This window comes from Xyrauchen texanus, chromosome 8, assembly GCF_025860055.1.
Source record: "Xyrauchen texanus isolate HMW12.3.18 chromosome 8, RBS_HiC_50CHRs, whole genome shotgun sequence".
Taxonomy (NCBI): domain Eukaryota; kingdom Metazoa; phylum Chordata; class Actinopteri; order Cypriniformes; family Catostomidae; genus Xyrauchen; species Xyrauchen texanus.
In genome coordinates this window covers 8,054,095-8,072,049 of record NC_068283.1, presented here as the reverse complement: position 1 = coordinate 8,072,049, position 17,955 = coordinate 8,054,095, and the positions used below count along the sequence as shown (strand labels likewise).

At 38.2% G+C, this 17,955-nt stretch overlaps 2 protein-coding genes across 2 annotated transcripts in view; one reads left to right on the top strand and one right to left on the bottom strand.

Moving 5' to 3' along the window:
* LOC127647150 (brain-specific angiogenesis inhibitor 1-associated protein 2-like protein 1) overlaps positions 1 to 3,557 on the top strand; it is a 92,183-nt gene extending 88,626 nt beyond the window's left edge. The window contains exon 14 of the mRNA XM_052131230.1: positions 1,575 to 3,557. Coding sequence (XP_051987190.1) covers positions 1,575 to 1,647 — 73 coding nt within the window. The 3' untranslated portion in view covers positions 1,648 to 3,557. The remainder of the gene's footprint in view (positions 1 to 1,574) is intronic.
* A 1,415-nt stretch (positions 3,558 to 4,972) lies between these two features.
* Positions 4,973 to 10,400, bottom strand: LOC127647706 (brain protein I3-like). Its single transcript, XM_052132127.1, has 3 exons — positions 9,952 to 10,400; positions 9,133 to 9,289; positions 4,973 to 6,167 (listed from the first exon to the last, which is right to left on the bottom strand). Exons 1-3 carry the CDS (start codon positions 10,085 to 10,087, stop codon positions 6,035 to 6,037), a joined length of 426 nt encoding a protein of 141 aa, XP_051988087.1. The 5' UTR covers positions 10,088 to 10,400; the 3' UTR covers positions 4,973 to 6,034.
* Positions 10,401 to 17,955: the final 7,555 nt, after the last annotated feature.

Genomic DNA, 17,955 nt, shown 5'->3' with positions numbered 1-17,955 from the left:
TCTGTGCTGGTGCTTGGGCAGATAATACCTGTGCTAATCCGCGCAAGCAAAGGAAAGCGGTCTTTGTTTATGCGTCCGTAGTCAAGGAGATTGTCGCTTCTGGCGTAGTTCAGCTATACGTCTCAAGTTGTGGTGTAGCTGCGCTAGTTGTGACACTTTCCTGTAGAATCTCTTGCTGTACTCTGTATATATATATATCTTGAAAGTTCTGCTGAATAAACACTGCAGATCGCAAATGTGATGTCCTTATCAGAAACTTTGAAGAATTTCCACACCGCTGACATGATCGGCCTTTGTTTGGTAGCGCCGTGATAAGGGCTAGATCGATCCAGAGTGAAATCAGAGCACTGAGGGGCGGGGCGAGGAGGTATATATTTTCGGCTCATATTTTCGGCCTTTTTTCTCTTTCGGCCAAAAACCGAAAGTGCCATTTTCGGCCGAAAATTTTCGGCGGCCGAAATTTCGGTGCATCCCTACTTACTCGTCTGAAATTGTATCCTCAGCTGGATCAAATCTCTCTTCAAAATACAAATGTTCATTGGAGTCCCGCTCTTCTTCTGATGAAAATGTTAACTCTTCCTTAATATCCTGGAGTTTCATCGCCTGTGTATCGTTACAAACATGCAGAAAAATGAATAAATACTCACTGTCGGGGGCGTTTACCTTGATCGTCTCAGCACATTAGTGTATGAATGGCGCGTCTGCTGGTGGGTGTGATCACATTAGCTATAATTAGATGAACCGGTAAAAACTGTACATCGCTTTGTTTCATACAGATTACATTACAGGAGAATATCTGTTTTATATTTGAATTGTTTTATTTAAAAGTAGACATTTTAAGCATATGTTTCATGTTTGTGTGATAAGTATTCGCAGAGTTTCAGTTCATTATTGTGACGTGTTTCAGAAATATGACTGCTGACAGCTCACTCTTTTTATTTTCTTTACTTTACAAAAGCACAAGGTTTTGTTGTTATTGTGAGTATACACAAATAAAAGTAGACCCTTTATACTCTCTAATGATGTCTTACACTTATCTGTATACCCAAAAATGACGGAGTATTTTAAGTTGTTTCCGCTGTAATGACGAAAATATCCAGCAGGATGTGCCGGCGTCCGTCGACCCAAGAGGGTTAATAGGTCATGTATGCTGTCTGTCTTTTCAAATGAGGACATTTCTTCTGCACACATGCTTTATGTCAGCCAGTGAATAAATGACCAGTGAAGACTATGAACTATGTATATGCAAATCTAAAGAAAGTTTCGCACAAGATTTTATGAGCCATTCTCTTCCATTTAAGCAGTTTTGCATTAATACCAGTTTTTGCAAAAATCTATAAAAAAAAAAAGAGAAGTTACATGGTTTGCATTGCTGTGGGAAAATGGAATAAAGGTACACTCATTGAGCAATTTAAGCTACATTTTTCAAGCTACATTTTTGCTTCTGAGTGACAAATAATGTAATTAGTATAAATAATGACAGAATGTTTATTTTGAGTGAACTATGCCTTTAAAGCATATTTTCTAGCATATTAGCTGCTAGAGCAGAATAACACTGTATTTTGTCTCTTTAGGGGAGGGAATCCATTTGCTACAGTGAAACTTCGGCCCACGGTCACCAATGACAGATCGGCCCCCGTTATGTGATCAGCACCACAACCGGCCTACATGCACTCACAGTGCAGACTACCGTGAACTTGACTATTTTAAACACATGCACTTCCACAAGGATCACTGGATTTGAAAAGAGACCCTCCCCTGAGCATACTGTGTTTCACAATAACATACATATGCACACCAGCACCACATACAGTTCAACCACTTTATTTATATCAATCCCTTTTAATGCTCTGTCTCTCTGTATATATTATGAATGTGTCTATATATAGAGAAATGGAAAGAGGGAAATGACGTATAGCTATTTGGTCTTAAGGATCACTAAGGTAGGTAGTCCGATGTTTGGCATCCATTTTATTGGGAGTATCATTCTGTAAATATCACGAGAAGGTGAGCGTGATCTTAACTTTTTTATTAAATCATAGTCAAGAAACTTTTTATTCTTAAAGAACAGTTGACATGTTCAAGACTTGATGGGACCCCGCACTAGCAGAAAAGTCCTGATGATAGTGAACTGTTATACTGATATGAGGAAAAAGCCTAGTTTATGGTGATATGAATATCAACAATGGCACTATTCTTTAAAATGTTTGATTTGCATTATCCCGGTATCTGGAATGAGTTGGAACTGATGGATTCCTGAAAGTGCAAAAGAAACGGAATATTCTGGGTTCAATACAATCAACTCAATCAACAGCATTTGTAGCATAATGTTGATTACTACTATATTTAGATTACAGTGAGGCATTTACAATGGAAGTGAATTGGGCCAGTCCATAAATGCTAATTGTGTTTCAATAGTGTAGCTATATAATGTAAACATTATACAAGTTAATGTGAATTTCGTGTGATGAAATCGCTGACATGTTGTTGTTTTTTTTTGCTTTTATAAATGAGGGCCGAGTTGAAAATATTCCTGTGGTAATTTATGGAGCTAAAATAATGACTAAAGTTTTTGAATCAGAATTTTGATAGAACATTTATAAAAAATATATATATATAATTTTTTTTTTTTTGTGCTGTAGTTTGGCCAATCACAGAGCTACCAGATTTCTCTGGCAAGGTCCGATGTAGACACAAGTTCGATGACTACGATAACCTAATTTGGCCTAGTTTGTTTACAATATACCTTTTTGAGATCTGAATTTCTTCTTAATCTATAAAATTTGAATTTGTAATTGTATCTGATTATTTAGTTAATTTTACCTCTAAAACATTATAATAGAAATCTTCAATTATGATAAATGTCACCTGTCTCAAAATTCAGATTCAAATACTTTAGTCTTTGTTCTAGCTCCATAGTAATCAACTTTGTGCCACAAATGCTATCGAATGAGCTTAACTTGCATTGAACCTGGGACTTTCTTCCGAGGCGATATGATCCAAATGATGTTTATAGATAGGAAATGGACAGAATTGCACAGTCATGTTTATGTAACAATGTTTACAGGAGTTAGCAGGCTAACTCAGTCAGCTGGCCCTTAGAAGTAGAATCAAGCAAGCTATATGTAGGAAACGCCATAAACTACAAAAGCACTTTTAGCTCAGATTGTATTTTAATAATAATCACATTATTATTCAGAAAAGGAGAACTTTGCTTTTATCAGTCTCAACATTGAATGATGATCCGTAGTTGGTCAGTGATTCATTTATCTTAATGCTTGAGGGATTAATTTGCCTTTCTGTTGCTGATGGCCAGAGATTTTCAGACCGTTGCTGTATGAAAATAAAAATATCTTATTTATGAATGTGTGCTGCTGTTAAACATTACCTACTGAAAGTTAATGTATAACTGAACTGTTCAACCTCAAAAGAAAGGATGAATAATTTATATCAAGAGACACTGTAAAGAAAAATGAATAATTAAGTCTTTCTAAGAACAACTATATCTGAATTCTAAACACCAGCCTAGTTAACATTCAGAAATCCAAGCATTATAAAATATATACACCGATCAGCCAAAACATTAAAACCACCTGCCTAATATTGTGTAGGTCCCCTTCATGCGGCCAAAACAGAGCCAACCTGCATCTCAGAATGATATTCTTCTGACCACAATTGTACAGAGTGGTTATCTGAGTTACTGTAGACTTTGTTAGTACAAATCAGTCTGACCATTCTCTGTTGAACAAAAAAAACATCCAGTGAGCAGCAGTTCTGTGGATGAAAATGTCTTGTTGATTAGAGGTCAACAGAGAATGGTCAGAATGGTTTGAACTAACAAAGTCTACAGTAACTCAGATAACCACTCTGTACAATTGTGGTGAGAAGAATATCATTCTGAGAGGCGGGATGGCGCGGTTTTGGCGGCACAAGGGGGACCAACACAATATTAGGCAGGTGGTTTTAATAATTTGGCTGATAGTGTGTATATATATATATATTTATTTTTTGTCCTACTTGAAAGTGTTTTTAAGAAGGCACTGTTTAAAGAATTAGTCACATTTCATGACTCAAAAGTTAAAAAACTTTGACCACAAATTAAAGTCTTAAGTTTTCAATACAGAAATGTACACAACACATTAAAACATGCAATCCTGTCGGCTGCAAATGAGTGCTAGGGGGTCTGTGAAAAACTTGAGAAAATTAGAAAAGTGTTCATACTGTATTTTAGGACTGTCAGATTTGTTCATTTAATATATTAGTTAAAACACAATTTTGCTTTCTAAAGACTGGTTGGTAAAACAGATTTATGATTATTTTATTCTATTAAAAGCCTTAGTTTTAACAAAGAAACAAACCAAATCTGTATATAGTTTTGTGGGGGGGAAGAATCCATGTGTTCACTCATTACTTGCAATGCTCATGTTCGGCTTTATAAAAGAAAGTTAAGAAAATGTATTTGTTCTTGGCATTAAATAGTAAAAAAAAAAAAAAAACTGCACTAGACAGCCCAGTTGACATAATTTGGCCCTTAAATTATACAAATAAAATATGTTTACGTGCACAATCTCACATCGATTATGCATTAGCCGACAATGTGTCGTCCTAAATCGCTCTCTTTATCAGGGTACGGTCATAAATAGCTTAAGCACAAAGGATCGAAATAGGTTGTTTTTGCCCATTGCCCCAATACTGCATTGCATGTAAACACCTTAACCAGCGTTCCTACAGGCTCTTCCAAAGTGTGCAAGTGTTGTGCGTATGCCGGTTTACGTTTTTGACGTCAAACGCGGAGAAAAACCCAAAGATTTGAAAGATCAGGAAAACGTTTTCTGTAGTTATTAGCATATTTGTGTAAACACATTCAATTTCAAAAGTTGACCAGTAAGGCTCTCTATACAAACTTCCAGGGGTTCTGTGCATTTTCTTTGAAGTCAGAGATGGCTGATATAATCACTTCAGACAAAACAAGTAACACGTGTAGAATTTATTTACAATCTCTTTTAAAAAAGTTATAACTGATCATAAGTGTGCGTAATATTGTATAGCACACCTAAAACATTTCCATTATAAAATGAATGTGGCAAAGACAGTATGACTCAACCAAAATTATGAACTAGATCACACTGGACACACCCAAGACTGATTGTCAATTCCATTGTCAAAGAGTAACTTCATTGGTGGCATTTTCTAGGTGCCAACTTCCCTTGATTGCAGGATTCATTTTAATTCGGAGATTTCTGGAGGACCTTGAGTGAAACATAACTGCACATTTATCACTCAAAGATGATTTCAGAAGAGCCCAGCAGATAAAACATCGATCATCTGTGCAGTACATGGAAAACATGGCCCCGAAATAACATTCGTCATTTAAAGAAAATGTCTAAAAACTTTTGAAACTCCGCGTGTATTGAAATTACGCTTAAGACTAAGACAAATGTGGTACAAGTGTTTTGATCTTGTCAGAACTAAGATGTGATTGACAGATGGCTAGAAACTGTTGTAGTCCACATACAGAGGAAAGCGGGGGGGGGGGTCATGCAAATTTCTTTCCCAATACAACTAAAATCTCCATTTAGATGCTATTAAACTCATTCTTTGATGGGATTCAAAATCAAGGAAGGAAATTGTCTGCATCAACGTTTCATGTATACAACAGACACAATGTTACTCCGAGTGAGTCGGCGCTTGTCTGCCTGCGAATTACCCCAGTGAGTCCAGGCTCATCGGTTTATGGTTTCACTCTGCCATCGTGAAGGCACTAGTGATTAGATGACTGGAGGACTGGCTTTAAGATTTTACATAAAGCAGAAAAAAAGAAAAAAAAAAATGCAAATAGTGCTTGCAAGGCATGTGAAAACTAAAAACATGGACAGTTCGTCACATGCACCACCTTCTTGAAGAAAGCAATAAGAGTTAATGGCTGTTTAATATTGTGATCTCTCAATTACTATAGTTTGTAGGTGATATTTGGCATTATTGATGTGCGGCGATTACAAAACAAGCTAAAAAGACAGTGACGGGTTTGGTCCCTCTAGCCGAAAGTGGCTCCACAGTTTGGACATCTCCTCTGACGCAGGGCCAGGCAGAAGAGAATTCCCAGAGGAAAGAAGAATATGGCACACATGATTCCCAGACAAGTGAAATCATCCTCCAGCACGCCAACCCTGCAGAGAGCACAACACAACAGTTTCAGAAACCGATTCAGAGATTAACCACATCATGACATGTCATCCCAGTCTAAAATAACATTCAAAACAAGTTCATGAATTTCTCAAAGGCATTTTTTTTATTATTCGTGCACCCTCCAATGTAGAAACGCCAAAATGGTTGTCGTTAAGGTCAGATAAATAGCATCCAATTGAATTACAGTTTCATTCATGAGTTAATTCAGATGTCACTCGCACCAGTGCGCCCAAAGAATTACCCACATGCACATGTGTTCATTTACACTCGCTTTTGCTCGTACTAAGAGCCCTATTTTGTCATTGGCTGACCACATATCACGCAACAATGAGCTTAGCTTTGCTGACAGTGTGAAATGCACAGATACGTTCCTCGCAGTCCTCGAAGTGGGCCAGTGTGCGATTTGTGTTTGATTTGAATTATTGTCGTTTACTTTCCATAAATGAACATGCATCTTCTCTGTAGTGGGCACCTTGCAGTAAAGGGCATATTTGTTTGGTGTGAACTCCCATTCAGCTCTAATAAAAAGGTATTTTTTTAAATAGTTAACAGCATCTTTCTCTCCTCTGATAGCATTAAAGGTGCTCTGATTTTAAAGTTTATGCTTTCACATGACTGAGACATTGAATTAGCCACGCCCCCTCATTTCAAAACTCCGCCCACCAACGATAATTTTGAGATCAAAACCGAGTAAAAGAGCAGCATTGTTTGTTTCTGTGGTTCTCAAATTCAATAGTGCCACAATGGCGCCCTCAACTGACAAACATTATTAATCAGCACCTCAATGATCCGCTTCAAATACAACACTATGCGAACTATGGCGTGCCAAATGGTTCAAACGCTATTGACTTGCCGAGGGAAGAACAGCGCTGACTACTTAGAAGCCGAGTCCTCCGCTGCACGAGGAGAGCGAGTAGCCTATTCAGATGCACCGCCGCCTTCTCAGTAGTCAGCGCCGTTCTATCAGTGAGTGACTCAATAGCTTCCCTCGGCAAGTCATTAGTCTTATTTTTGAACCATTTGGCACGCCATAGAGAACGAGCAAAATGATTGACAGGTGACAAGCGTCAATGTCCGTGGACACATTTTTGTTTGCGGTTTACAGTGTCTACAGCTGTCAGAGAGCGATGTCTCAGGACATTTTTTGCATACTTTTCCGTGAAAAAGTATGCAAAGTATGCGGTCTTGCATTCACTGTTACAGAAGTACAGCCTGCTAGTTTACTTCTGTGTTTCAAACCCAGAAATGTGGAAGAAGTTTCATAATGATACACTGTATGGACATGTGCATCACTGTGTGTCCGTTTTAGCAGTATGAAACATCCAAAGCAGAGTCATGCTTTCTAAACTGGTCCGATCTGGTGTATGACCCAAAGTTCAGAGTGAAATCATTCCTCTCATGAGCTCTTGAGAACTGACGATGTGACACTCATGATGTGACCTGACTGGCTTTTTCACAATGTCACATGCACAAGCAGGAAGTGAATGTCTTGAATAAAAATCTGTCAACAGCGCTAAGCTGGTCAGAGTCCAATTTAAGGCCATGATGACGCAGTCGAATTATCAGTAGTTAGAAATGCACAAGCTCTTGTTGTATGACTTTAAAGGATTATTTCACCCAAAAACAAATTATAATTCTGACATCATTTTTCATCCTTATGTCTTTCAAAACCCACATGACTTTCTATCCTCTGTGGAACACCAAAAAAAGTTTAGGATATTTTTAGCAGAATGTCCAAGCTGCTCTTTTCCATACAAATGAAAATGAATGGTGACCTCGGTTGTCAAGAAAGATTTTCAGCACACAACGACTGAAATTTCAGTATGTTCCTTGCACAAAGTTATCAAATGACTTCATGCGACTTGGAAAAGTCAAATGTCAAAGAAGTTTCCTTTTTGTCCCCCATTCACTTTCATTGTACGGAAGAGAACTGCTTAAACACTTGGCTTTAGTTCTACTTTGATGTTCCCCACAGGGTCCGAAAACCATCCAAGGCGCCAGGCAGATGAAAAAAATGTCAGATTTCCTGCTGGCCAACTTTTGTTGTTGTTTTTTGCGCATTTCTATTCCAAGTGAATTTGACAGTTTAAAAAGTGAACTGCTTTTTTAAAGAACGATATTATTTGATTATTTATTAAATATTGAATCGCCTAAAAGACCATATAGAATTGTTTTTTAGATGATTCACTTGTTACAACAAAACCCAACGTGCATTTTTAACCACATGTTGTCACATGAACCGCCGTGAAAAATACAGATTCTACATACAGTATAACATCACCCATTTAAGTGTTGTTTTTTTCACCTAGACATCTCATGATATAAAGCTCTACTATTTCTCCAGGAAAAGGAAGCTTCTCATTAAAACTGAAGTGAACCAAAACTAGCGCTACTTATGGCCTGATAAGACATGCCATTTAAAGAGACTTGTGAAACTTCCAGAAATTAGTTCACAGTGGTTTTGCCAGAGTCAGTTGTCTGTCATGTGCCACAAACTGTAGTAGTTTATGTATTTCCCCTCAAAAACACATTCCTTTTAGTTTAACTGGCAAATACCGCTATAGTTTTTATAGAATATTTAGATGTCATATGATGGTATTTTTGGTCTTAAAGGAATAGTTTACCCAAAACTGTAAATTCTGTCATCATTTATTCACCCTCATGCCATCCCATATGTGTATGACTTTCTTTCTTCTGCTGAACACAAATTAAGATTTTTGGAAGACTATTTCAGCTCTGTTTCTCACCCACATCTATCATAAAGAAAGTCATACACGTCTGGGATGATATGAGGGTGAGTATATTTTTATTTTGGGGTGAACTATCCCTTCAACCATGTACTATGTATCTATCTCTCATGTGTTCTTATACATCGCATAGTGCATTTAATGTATGCATGCAGACGACTCGTACACAATGGCACGTCCAGTATATTGTCAGACTTACCTGCAGGCCGGACATCCTCCAACCACCACCACAGAGGGCTGGACGATGGTGTAGGTGCTGCTGTAGGCTGGCTGGGCGGCTATGGCAGCAGGCTGTCCGGGGACCACAGGATACCCGGATGTGGCCGCTGGATAACCGGATGTGGCCGCTGGATAACCTATGAAACATAATAAAGACTAATTTACATCTACTCTTATCTCAGAGTGACACTGTATGAAGAGCAGAAGTGTTACGTGTTGTTTTGAGCTATCAGATCTGAATATGGCCACACTTTATATTAGGTGGCCTTAACTACTATGTACTAACATTACATACATACAAGACATGTTGCTCTGTGAAATGCCCACATTTGCTGCTACTGAGGTTGAGATATGGGTAGGTTTAGGAGTAAGGGATGGGTTGGGGTAATGCAACAACATGTATGTACATACTAAATACATTGTATCAAATGGTTATGTACATAAAGTGGGTCCCTGCATATTGACATGTGAGCAAGAAAAGATGATGTAATATATAAACTATACAACAGCAGTGATTAGTTAATAACTATCTAACCAACTCAACCAAAGTGTACACTCCTATCAGTATGTACTAAGTCATATGGACTTCAAACCTCTAAAATGAAATTGTTTAGCCTATTTGAGAATACAATTCCTGTACATGTCCAGCAAATCACTGTATAATTACCATGGCTATAACTAATTGATATTGTAGTTTTATCTGAACTTTTAGGCAGTATTGATGTGTAGCACAGACCCTGCTGTAAGTGAGTTATTGCTCGCCGATACTGGTTGAATACAGTATTAGTGGTTCTCTTGCCTTGATAAAGCGGCGGTGCTGGAGGTTGGAAGCCCGCCGCGGGTGGAGCGGCCGCGGGGATCGAGCCGTAGTCATACGCACCCGGGACTGCGTTGTACGCTGGAGGTCTGTCCTGGAGGAGAGGTTTATTAGCCATACTGTCTGATCCGAGGCGTCCTGTTCACCAAACGGACCTGAAATCCTGTCGAGCTTCTGTGGCGTGGACGATCACTGGAGTTCAATCACAAACCAAAACAAAGTTCTGCTTCGCGCTCTCCATACGACAACTCCAGCTCATGCGTGTTATTGCAAGAAAAGGTAGTTAACACGTTTGTATGTTCTAAAGATGCGCCATCGCGACCTTTACTCCATTTCTCTCGTTTGTAAGACAGAAACCTGCGTTAGTTGACGAGTCAAACTCAACACAACGGGTTGTCCTGCTACTGCTCGCGCTTTACTGTCACAAGACTCGAGTCATGTGATCGAGTGGGATGACGCGTCTGCGGTGAGAGTGGTGGGAATACGTCTTAAAGACACAGTCGCTCGTTTAAGTAAACATTTTCCAGCATCAACATATGACTTTCGAACAAACAGTTTAAAGGGCCACTCTGTACATTTTTTTCGTCATTTAAAAAAGTTTGTATTCTAAATACATTGATTGTAATTTTAAGTCATAACCACTCACTGATGAAGATTCCAGTCATATTAGCAGCCTTATAAAAGTTGTTTAAAAAAATATGGAGAGGGTCCCCTCATGGGGGCTGCCATGTTAGGATCACCTGACGAGCAGAATACTACTTGCTTAATCTCCCTGTTATTGGACACTTTCACTCGTGGATGAATTAATCATCATGGCTGACTTTGAATAAACTTGAAATTGACATTGAATATTGATTTCAACAATGGCATAGGTAATTACAAACTATTGTTTTTGAATGATGCTGCATCCATACCGATAGGTGTCAGTGTAAATCAAAGATGGCATTTAAAATAAATAACTAAGTGCACTTTTAAATACGAATAGATCCAGACCTGGGTCATTTTCTGCACATTTTTACCTTAAAGTGATTGTTTTATTCCTGTTAAAATAAATATATTGAAATTTAAACATAACAGGGTGGACACGTTATGCTTGACCACACATGACTGACATAAAAAATATTTATGCTGCCTTCACATGGTAATTACAATTATAAATATACGTTTCCTACCCAGAAATTGACCTTTAAGCTGTAAATCTAACTGGGAAACTATCATAATTTTGATACCTTGACTTCCTAGTTGGAGACAAACTTTCAACATGGCGGTGGAGAGAGCATTTATATATTTACATTTATGCATTTGGCAGACGCTTTTATCCAAAGCGACTTACAGTGCACTTATTACAGGGCCAATCCCCCCAGAGCAACCTGGAGTTAAGTGCCTTGCTCAAGGACACAATGATGGTGGCTGTGGGGTTTGAACCAACAACCTTCTGAGAGTACAGTGTCTGTAGTGAATGTTACAAGGCAACATAATGTCTAATAATCTAAAACAAATTCAAATGAGGTTTAGGGGTAACCAAGCAAATATTTAGTAGATACAATCGTTATTTCATGGTTAAAAAAAAAGGACTCAGGAGTTTTAAAAAAAACGGGACATTTATAAATTAATTTACTGCTTTCAACCACTCCATCAGATGCCATCTTTGGATATCATTTTTCAGCCACAGGCAACAGTTTATCCTGCTTTGGATTGTTTTTTGTCAGTTCCAAACAAAAATAAATAAAATATATGGACAATATATTTTGGGCCTATTGGGTCTAAAATCTGTTACTCAATATTAACTTATTGTTTATAGAACTAGAATGCCATATTGATATTCAGTGCAAATTGTTTTTCCCCAAGATGAAATTAGGTCACTTATCAGTTATTACTCATAAACAACAAAAACAAAACCCCTGACAGAAATAATGTGTGAAGTATTTAACTGAACTGACATACAAGTCATGTTTATTCTTGTGTTAAAATACTTCTTATTGCATTGAAAAGAAGAAGCAATGTGTCATTGTAGATCTGCCATTCAAAGGTCTTTTCCGTAAAAGAGATCTGCTGATGCATAATAATCCAGGCATTTTTGGCATACTCTTTACCACATACATGCATCTGGATTACATATATTTAAATTTACATTTATTCATTTAGCAGACCAAAGCAACTGACAAAATGAGGAAGTATACAACAAAAGGGATTCATCACCAGTAGCATGATAAGTGCTGCAAGTTTCAGTTGTATTTCAAAAGCCCTAGCCAAGACTAGAATGCAAACAAGTAAATATCTATTCCTGTTGCACTGCAGGAATGATTGTAGGTGGCAGACCCAGTGACAGTTTGGTAAGCCAGCATCAGAGCCTTGAACTTAATATATGCAGCAACTGGCAGCCAGAGGACAAGAAGTGGTCTAACAAGTGCTCTCTTGGGTTCGTTGAAGACTAGCCATACTGCTGCATTCTAGATCATTTGCAGGGGCCTAGTCGCGCATGCAGAAAGGCCAGCTAAAAGAACATTACAGTAGTCCAGTCTAGATATGTCAAGAGACTGAACAAGGAGTTGTGTGGCATGATCAGAGTGGGTCTTATTTTCCTGATTTTAAGGAGTGCAAATCCATATGATCGGGCTGTTTTTGAGATGTGGTCGGTGAAGTTGTGCTAGACAACGATGGTTACCCCAAAGTTTCTGATAGTTTTGGATGGTGTTATTGTAGATGAACCCAGCTGAACGGTAATGTTGTGCCTAACAACAGGGTTAGCTGGATAGATGAGGAGCTCAGTCTTTGCTAGGTTGGGTAGAAGGTGGTGTTCCTTTATCCAGGCCGAAATGGTTGCTAGGCAGGCTGAGATCCGAACAGTCACCGTGGAGTCGTCAGGCTTGAAAGACAAGTAGAGCTCCATGTCATTGGCATAGCACAGGTAGGAAAACCTGTGTAACTGAATGATGGGTCCCAGTGATGTTGTGTATAATCTAAATAATCTTAACTACAAATAATATCAAGTACTTAAATTAGATTACATGGTTACTGTTTCTTTTAATGGATTACATCAGTGGTTCGCAAAAGTTTTTTCTAGTTTCAAAGGAGGGCGTAGCCAAATAACTTGAGAACCACTGGATTACATGATTACATATCAATTACAATGCCTAAAAACACACAATAAATAATGCAAAAATAATCATATTTGATTCCCTATAAAGTGTAATCCATAAGGTTACATTACTGATTACACCTAAGCAAAACCAAAACATGTCAGCCTTACTGCAGCAACAAGTTTTCACGAATTAGTGTAAATGCATGTACTCTTCGGCAGGTTAGAATGTGTTTTGACAGAATGTCCAGTTTTTTCTGAAATCAAAACGAGGAACTTATTACATTTGATGTTTGATGTATTTTAGGTCACTCACTAATGCAATTGTGTCAGGATCTGAAGATGAAAGCACAAGGAAGATGGTAACTTAGAAACGGCAGCGCTGCGGAAACTCTTGCACGAGCGCAAATGCTCTGCTAGTAGCTAGGGAAAATTTCACTGCCGTTTTGCAGCTCGAGGGTCATGGAAATAACCAAAAAGCATGTTACATTGGTGTGCATACCTGAAAAGGCTTCAGCATACTAAAGAAAAAAATATCGAAATGGTTATTGTGAGAGGGGTGGCTAATGTGGTGGCCAGGCTTCTGTCCATGGTGGCCATGGCCACCCCTGGTCACCTCCTAGCTCAGATCCTTCCAGAATGCCCTCACCCTGGGTTAAAATGGGCTGATGTCAAAACATAAACTTGTGTCATCCTATTTGCATTTTGTGAATTGTGTGCACTATGAAGAACAGTGGGGGACAGTTTGTGATGATGAAAGGGAACTGGGTGAAGTTCAAGAGGAGCGTCATCAGCAGGGTTTTCCTGGAGCTATATCAGCCATGGCAGGAGGCTAACAAGAAGTTATGGTGAAGGTAAGCTCCACGTTGCACTGTGTGAGAGAGAATTTGATGGTTGATTGTCATATTTTTTTTTAACCCCTGTTCTACTGATTTTTCAGGCTCTGGTCCAATCTGGCTGGATAACATGAATTGTAAAGGGTCTGAGAACAGCGGGAGGAGCACTTTTAAACGCTTTCAGCGGGAACCACGTTTGTTGACATTGTGCGCAAGCATTATTTCAAGTTATGTTTTTCAGAGTCATTTAAAACTGTACCAAACTGGCATACTCTGAGGCTTTCAGTTCAATGTTCTGCCCTTCTCTAAGACCAGGAAGCAAATGCGCGATGAGTATCTACCCAGAATCTAAACGGCAGACGATTGGAGTGTTTCTATCAATGACACCTCTGTCTATCCTTCACACTACCATGACAGCAGAATCCACAGCATCACGACTCCTGTACACACTAGTGCCATTTTCAGAGAGCAAAAGGTCCAGTGGCATGTACAGTTCATTCATACCTTTCACGAATGCTCAAACAATGGCCTCAGATTTGATTCTCTCCGTTGCATGATTCTTCCCATCTGACAGCACTTATGCCAGCACCATTCGCTCAAATATAATTTAATATTCAAAATATATCTAATATGCGTTAATAATGTTGGATGTTAAAAAAAAAATATCTTAATGATTTCTTTATTTGTTTTCACTTAATTCATTTTAATAATCAGAATGCTTGCATTAGTGGCTTTTTGAGGCTTCCAAAAAAAATCTAATAAAAATCCACTTCTCTCATGATCTCTCTGTCAGTGTCTAGACTTTCTTTTTTACATGTTGGACACAGACTTATTCAAGGGTGGCATGAAGTATTATAAACCCAAACTGTTGTTATAAAATACAATTAAACTGAGATTTTAGCATTCATTTGTTGGCTTTATCAAGTAACAACACTGTATAATAAGGATGCACCTTCCACACATTTTAAGTAACACATTACTTAAAGGACTACAGTAGGTTGAACATGGGTAAAGTGGGATACTTTTGGAAATCTCACTTTTCTTGGCTCTTTTAATTGTGATCCAAATGCCACATAACCTGACATTATACCTTTATAGAAAGTTAAGGATGTTTTTACCTACCTGAAATACTCAATACAATGAAGAACCATTGAAGACCCTCTTTTGACCAAATCCCAGATTATTTCAGGCAGAGATGGTAAAGCAGGAGACAGGTGATGGAATATTCCAGGTTGAGGTCAATCAACAGCATTTGTGACATAATATTGATTACCACAAAAATGTATTTTAACCCGTCCCTCCTTTTTTTAAAAGAAGCTTTTTTTATGCACTGCACTACACTGACAATTAATCATTATTATTGCTATGTATGTTAATATTACACTGGTCTTTAAATTAATTGGTTTTCTGTCCCACTTTACCAGTATTCACCCTAGTTTACCCCAAGATGAATGTTCTTCTATTGACCTTTATGTCAACAACATTTCATAGTGCCCATGACTCCAGAGAGAGAGAGAGAGAGAGAGAGAGAGAGAGAGAGAGATAGAGAGACCGATTTAACACATTTTCACCACAAACTCACGCCATTGGTCGAGCCAATGTTGCTGTGTCAGGCTAGATGGGTCGCTCAAAAAAAGTGCAGGTGCTCTCCTTGTTAGTATTAAAAGTTAAAAAATATATATAATTATTATAATACTGTGAGACATGTAAATAAATGTGGGGTTTTATACTATACAGAGGGGCTCTTCAACTACTTTGTTGCAGAAATCCAGATGAACACTCGGCTGGGGCCCACATTCTTTCCCGTATTTATCGTACCTAACTCTTTTAATAATATGAAAAACAAAGCTAATAAATAAAACACAATAATATGTGTTTATTTACATTAAATTTGTGTGTAATTCAATTACATTAAAATCTGGCTGAAGAACAAACATGACCTTGCACCCTCAACTAACAAATAGGTTTTGATTAACTTTACTTTGAAATTAAAACACACAAAGTAGGGTTATTGTTTATGAAAACTGAGAAAGAATATTTAGATCTGCTAAAGTCTGTATCTCTGTCTATATCAACACACATAAGAGAACATTGGCAATCTAATGTGTCTTTTTACACAAAATAAATGTAGCCCAAAATTGAAAAAGAGCATAATGTCTGTCAATGAGAGCAAAATTAGCCTTCTTGATCCTGCACACATGATTTTGCACACAAGGGACAGATATTATTAAATGGGCCACGAACCGCTTGACAGCCGATAATGCTTTTGAACGTGTTGAGAGTTGTTAAACTCACCGCTGAGTTTTGCGCTGTGATCGCTCGGATGTTTACTCTATAGTAATCATAATCATAATCATCATTAATAATCTAATAACAATCATTAGAAACGGTGAACAAACTGGTTTGATGATGTTCAGGATTGTGAACGCTGCCAAATATCTGTATGTTTAGGAGAAGAGTGAAACTGAACCAGACAAGCTTAAACACGAGCGCTCCTCCGGAAATGGGCCACGGACCGCTTGACAGCCGCTACTGCTTTTGAACATGTTGAGTGTTGTTAAACTCACCGCTGATTTTTGGGCTGAGATCGCTCGGATGTTTACTGCGATTTTATCAAAATCATTTGGAAGGTAAGATAAAAGTGACTGGCGGGCCGCATCAAATCACTGACTTACATTAAATAAATACATTACATCATACCGGGAGACTCAGAGAAGTGATGGTATGCAAGGAAAATTCATACTTAGAGTTGGTGACCCAGCGAAACCTACGACTAGAGGTCACTGTTCAGTCAATGTTGGAGCGAGAACGCGCTTGGCGCTCGTGCACATTATACACATTACACAATACTTTATCACAATGGTAAAAAAAAAAACACAACGTGATAATAAATGATAAAACTGAACAATTTTTATTAATGAATAAATAACATTCACAATGGCACAACACAAACAGAGAAAATACTAATAAAACTGACAATCATGAGAATACAGCAAGCAATATCACTCGGACAGCTTTTCTAATAAGTAAATAAATGTTTTACAGCATCACTCACGCGACACAGCTGTTTCTCCGCTGCATGTCAACAAACTATCCAGTCGCGCGACAAATGCGCAAGAGCACCAAGCGCGTTCTCGCTCCAACGTTGACTGAACAGCGACCTCTAGTCACAGATTTCGCTGGGTCACCAATTTCGGTACAACACCGGTCCTCAGGTACTGCGTACCGGTGAGTACCCGCTCACGTCAAGCGCTGGATAAACTCAATCTGCATTTGTGGCATATTGATTACCACAAAAATCATTTAGACTTGCTACTTTCTTTAAAAAAAGAACGAATCTAGGTTCTAGTGAGTACAATGGAAGTGAATGGGAGCCAATCCATAAACAGTTTCAAAAGTGTTAACAGTATGCTTGTTAACATGATTTTACCGTATAAGATATTTCTGTGTAAAGTTTTTGCTCATTTTACAACCTCGGTGCCATGACGATGTCAGCAAACACTAAACGACTGTAAAATGATGATTTAAACAAATTTACAGCTCAAATTACGCATTCATTTTAAATGAAGAATTAATTGAAGTGCTTTTATAAAATTATACCCTGTGTAAAATGTGTATAGCTTCACATTTCTGCCTTTAAATCCTCCCAAAATCGGCCCCATTCACTTAATTATAAATGCCTCGCTGTAACCTTGATTTTTGCGTCTTTTTTGAAAGAAAATGAGGACCAAGTCTAAATGAATTTTGTGGTGATCAACATTATGCCACGAACGGATTGAGCTTAATTTGTATTAAACCTGGAGTATTCCTTTAAATGCTCAGTTTTGTTGTGTTGTTGTTTTAAAAACACAGTGTATGGTGTATTCTCCGTCTAAGGTAACACGTTAAGTATTAAAGTTAGTACTCATGTAACATGAGTTTTAATTATTGAGAGAGAATGAATAATTGATCGTGTAGACGGGAAAATATGTGCGCACACAGTCTGTCCAATCAGAGGCTTCGATAACGGCACTTCCGTGAGCGCTGACCAATCAGAGAGTGAATACCCTGAACTTCCTGCTCCGGGTCTCT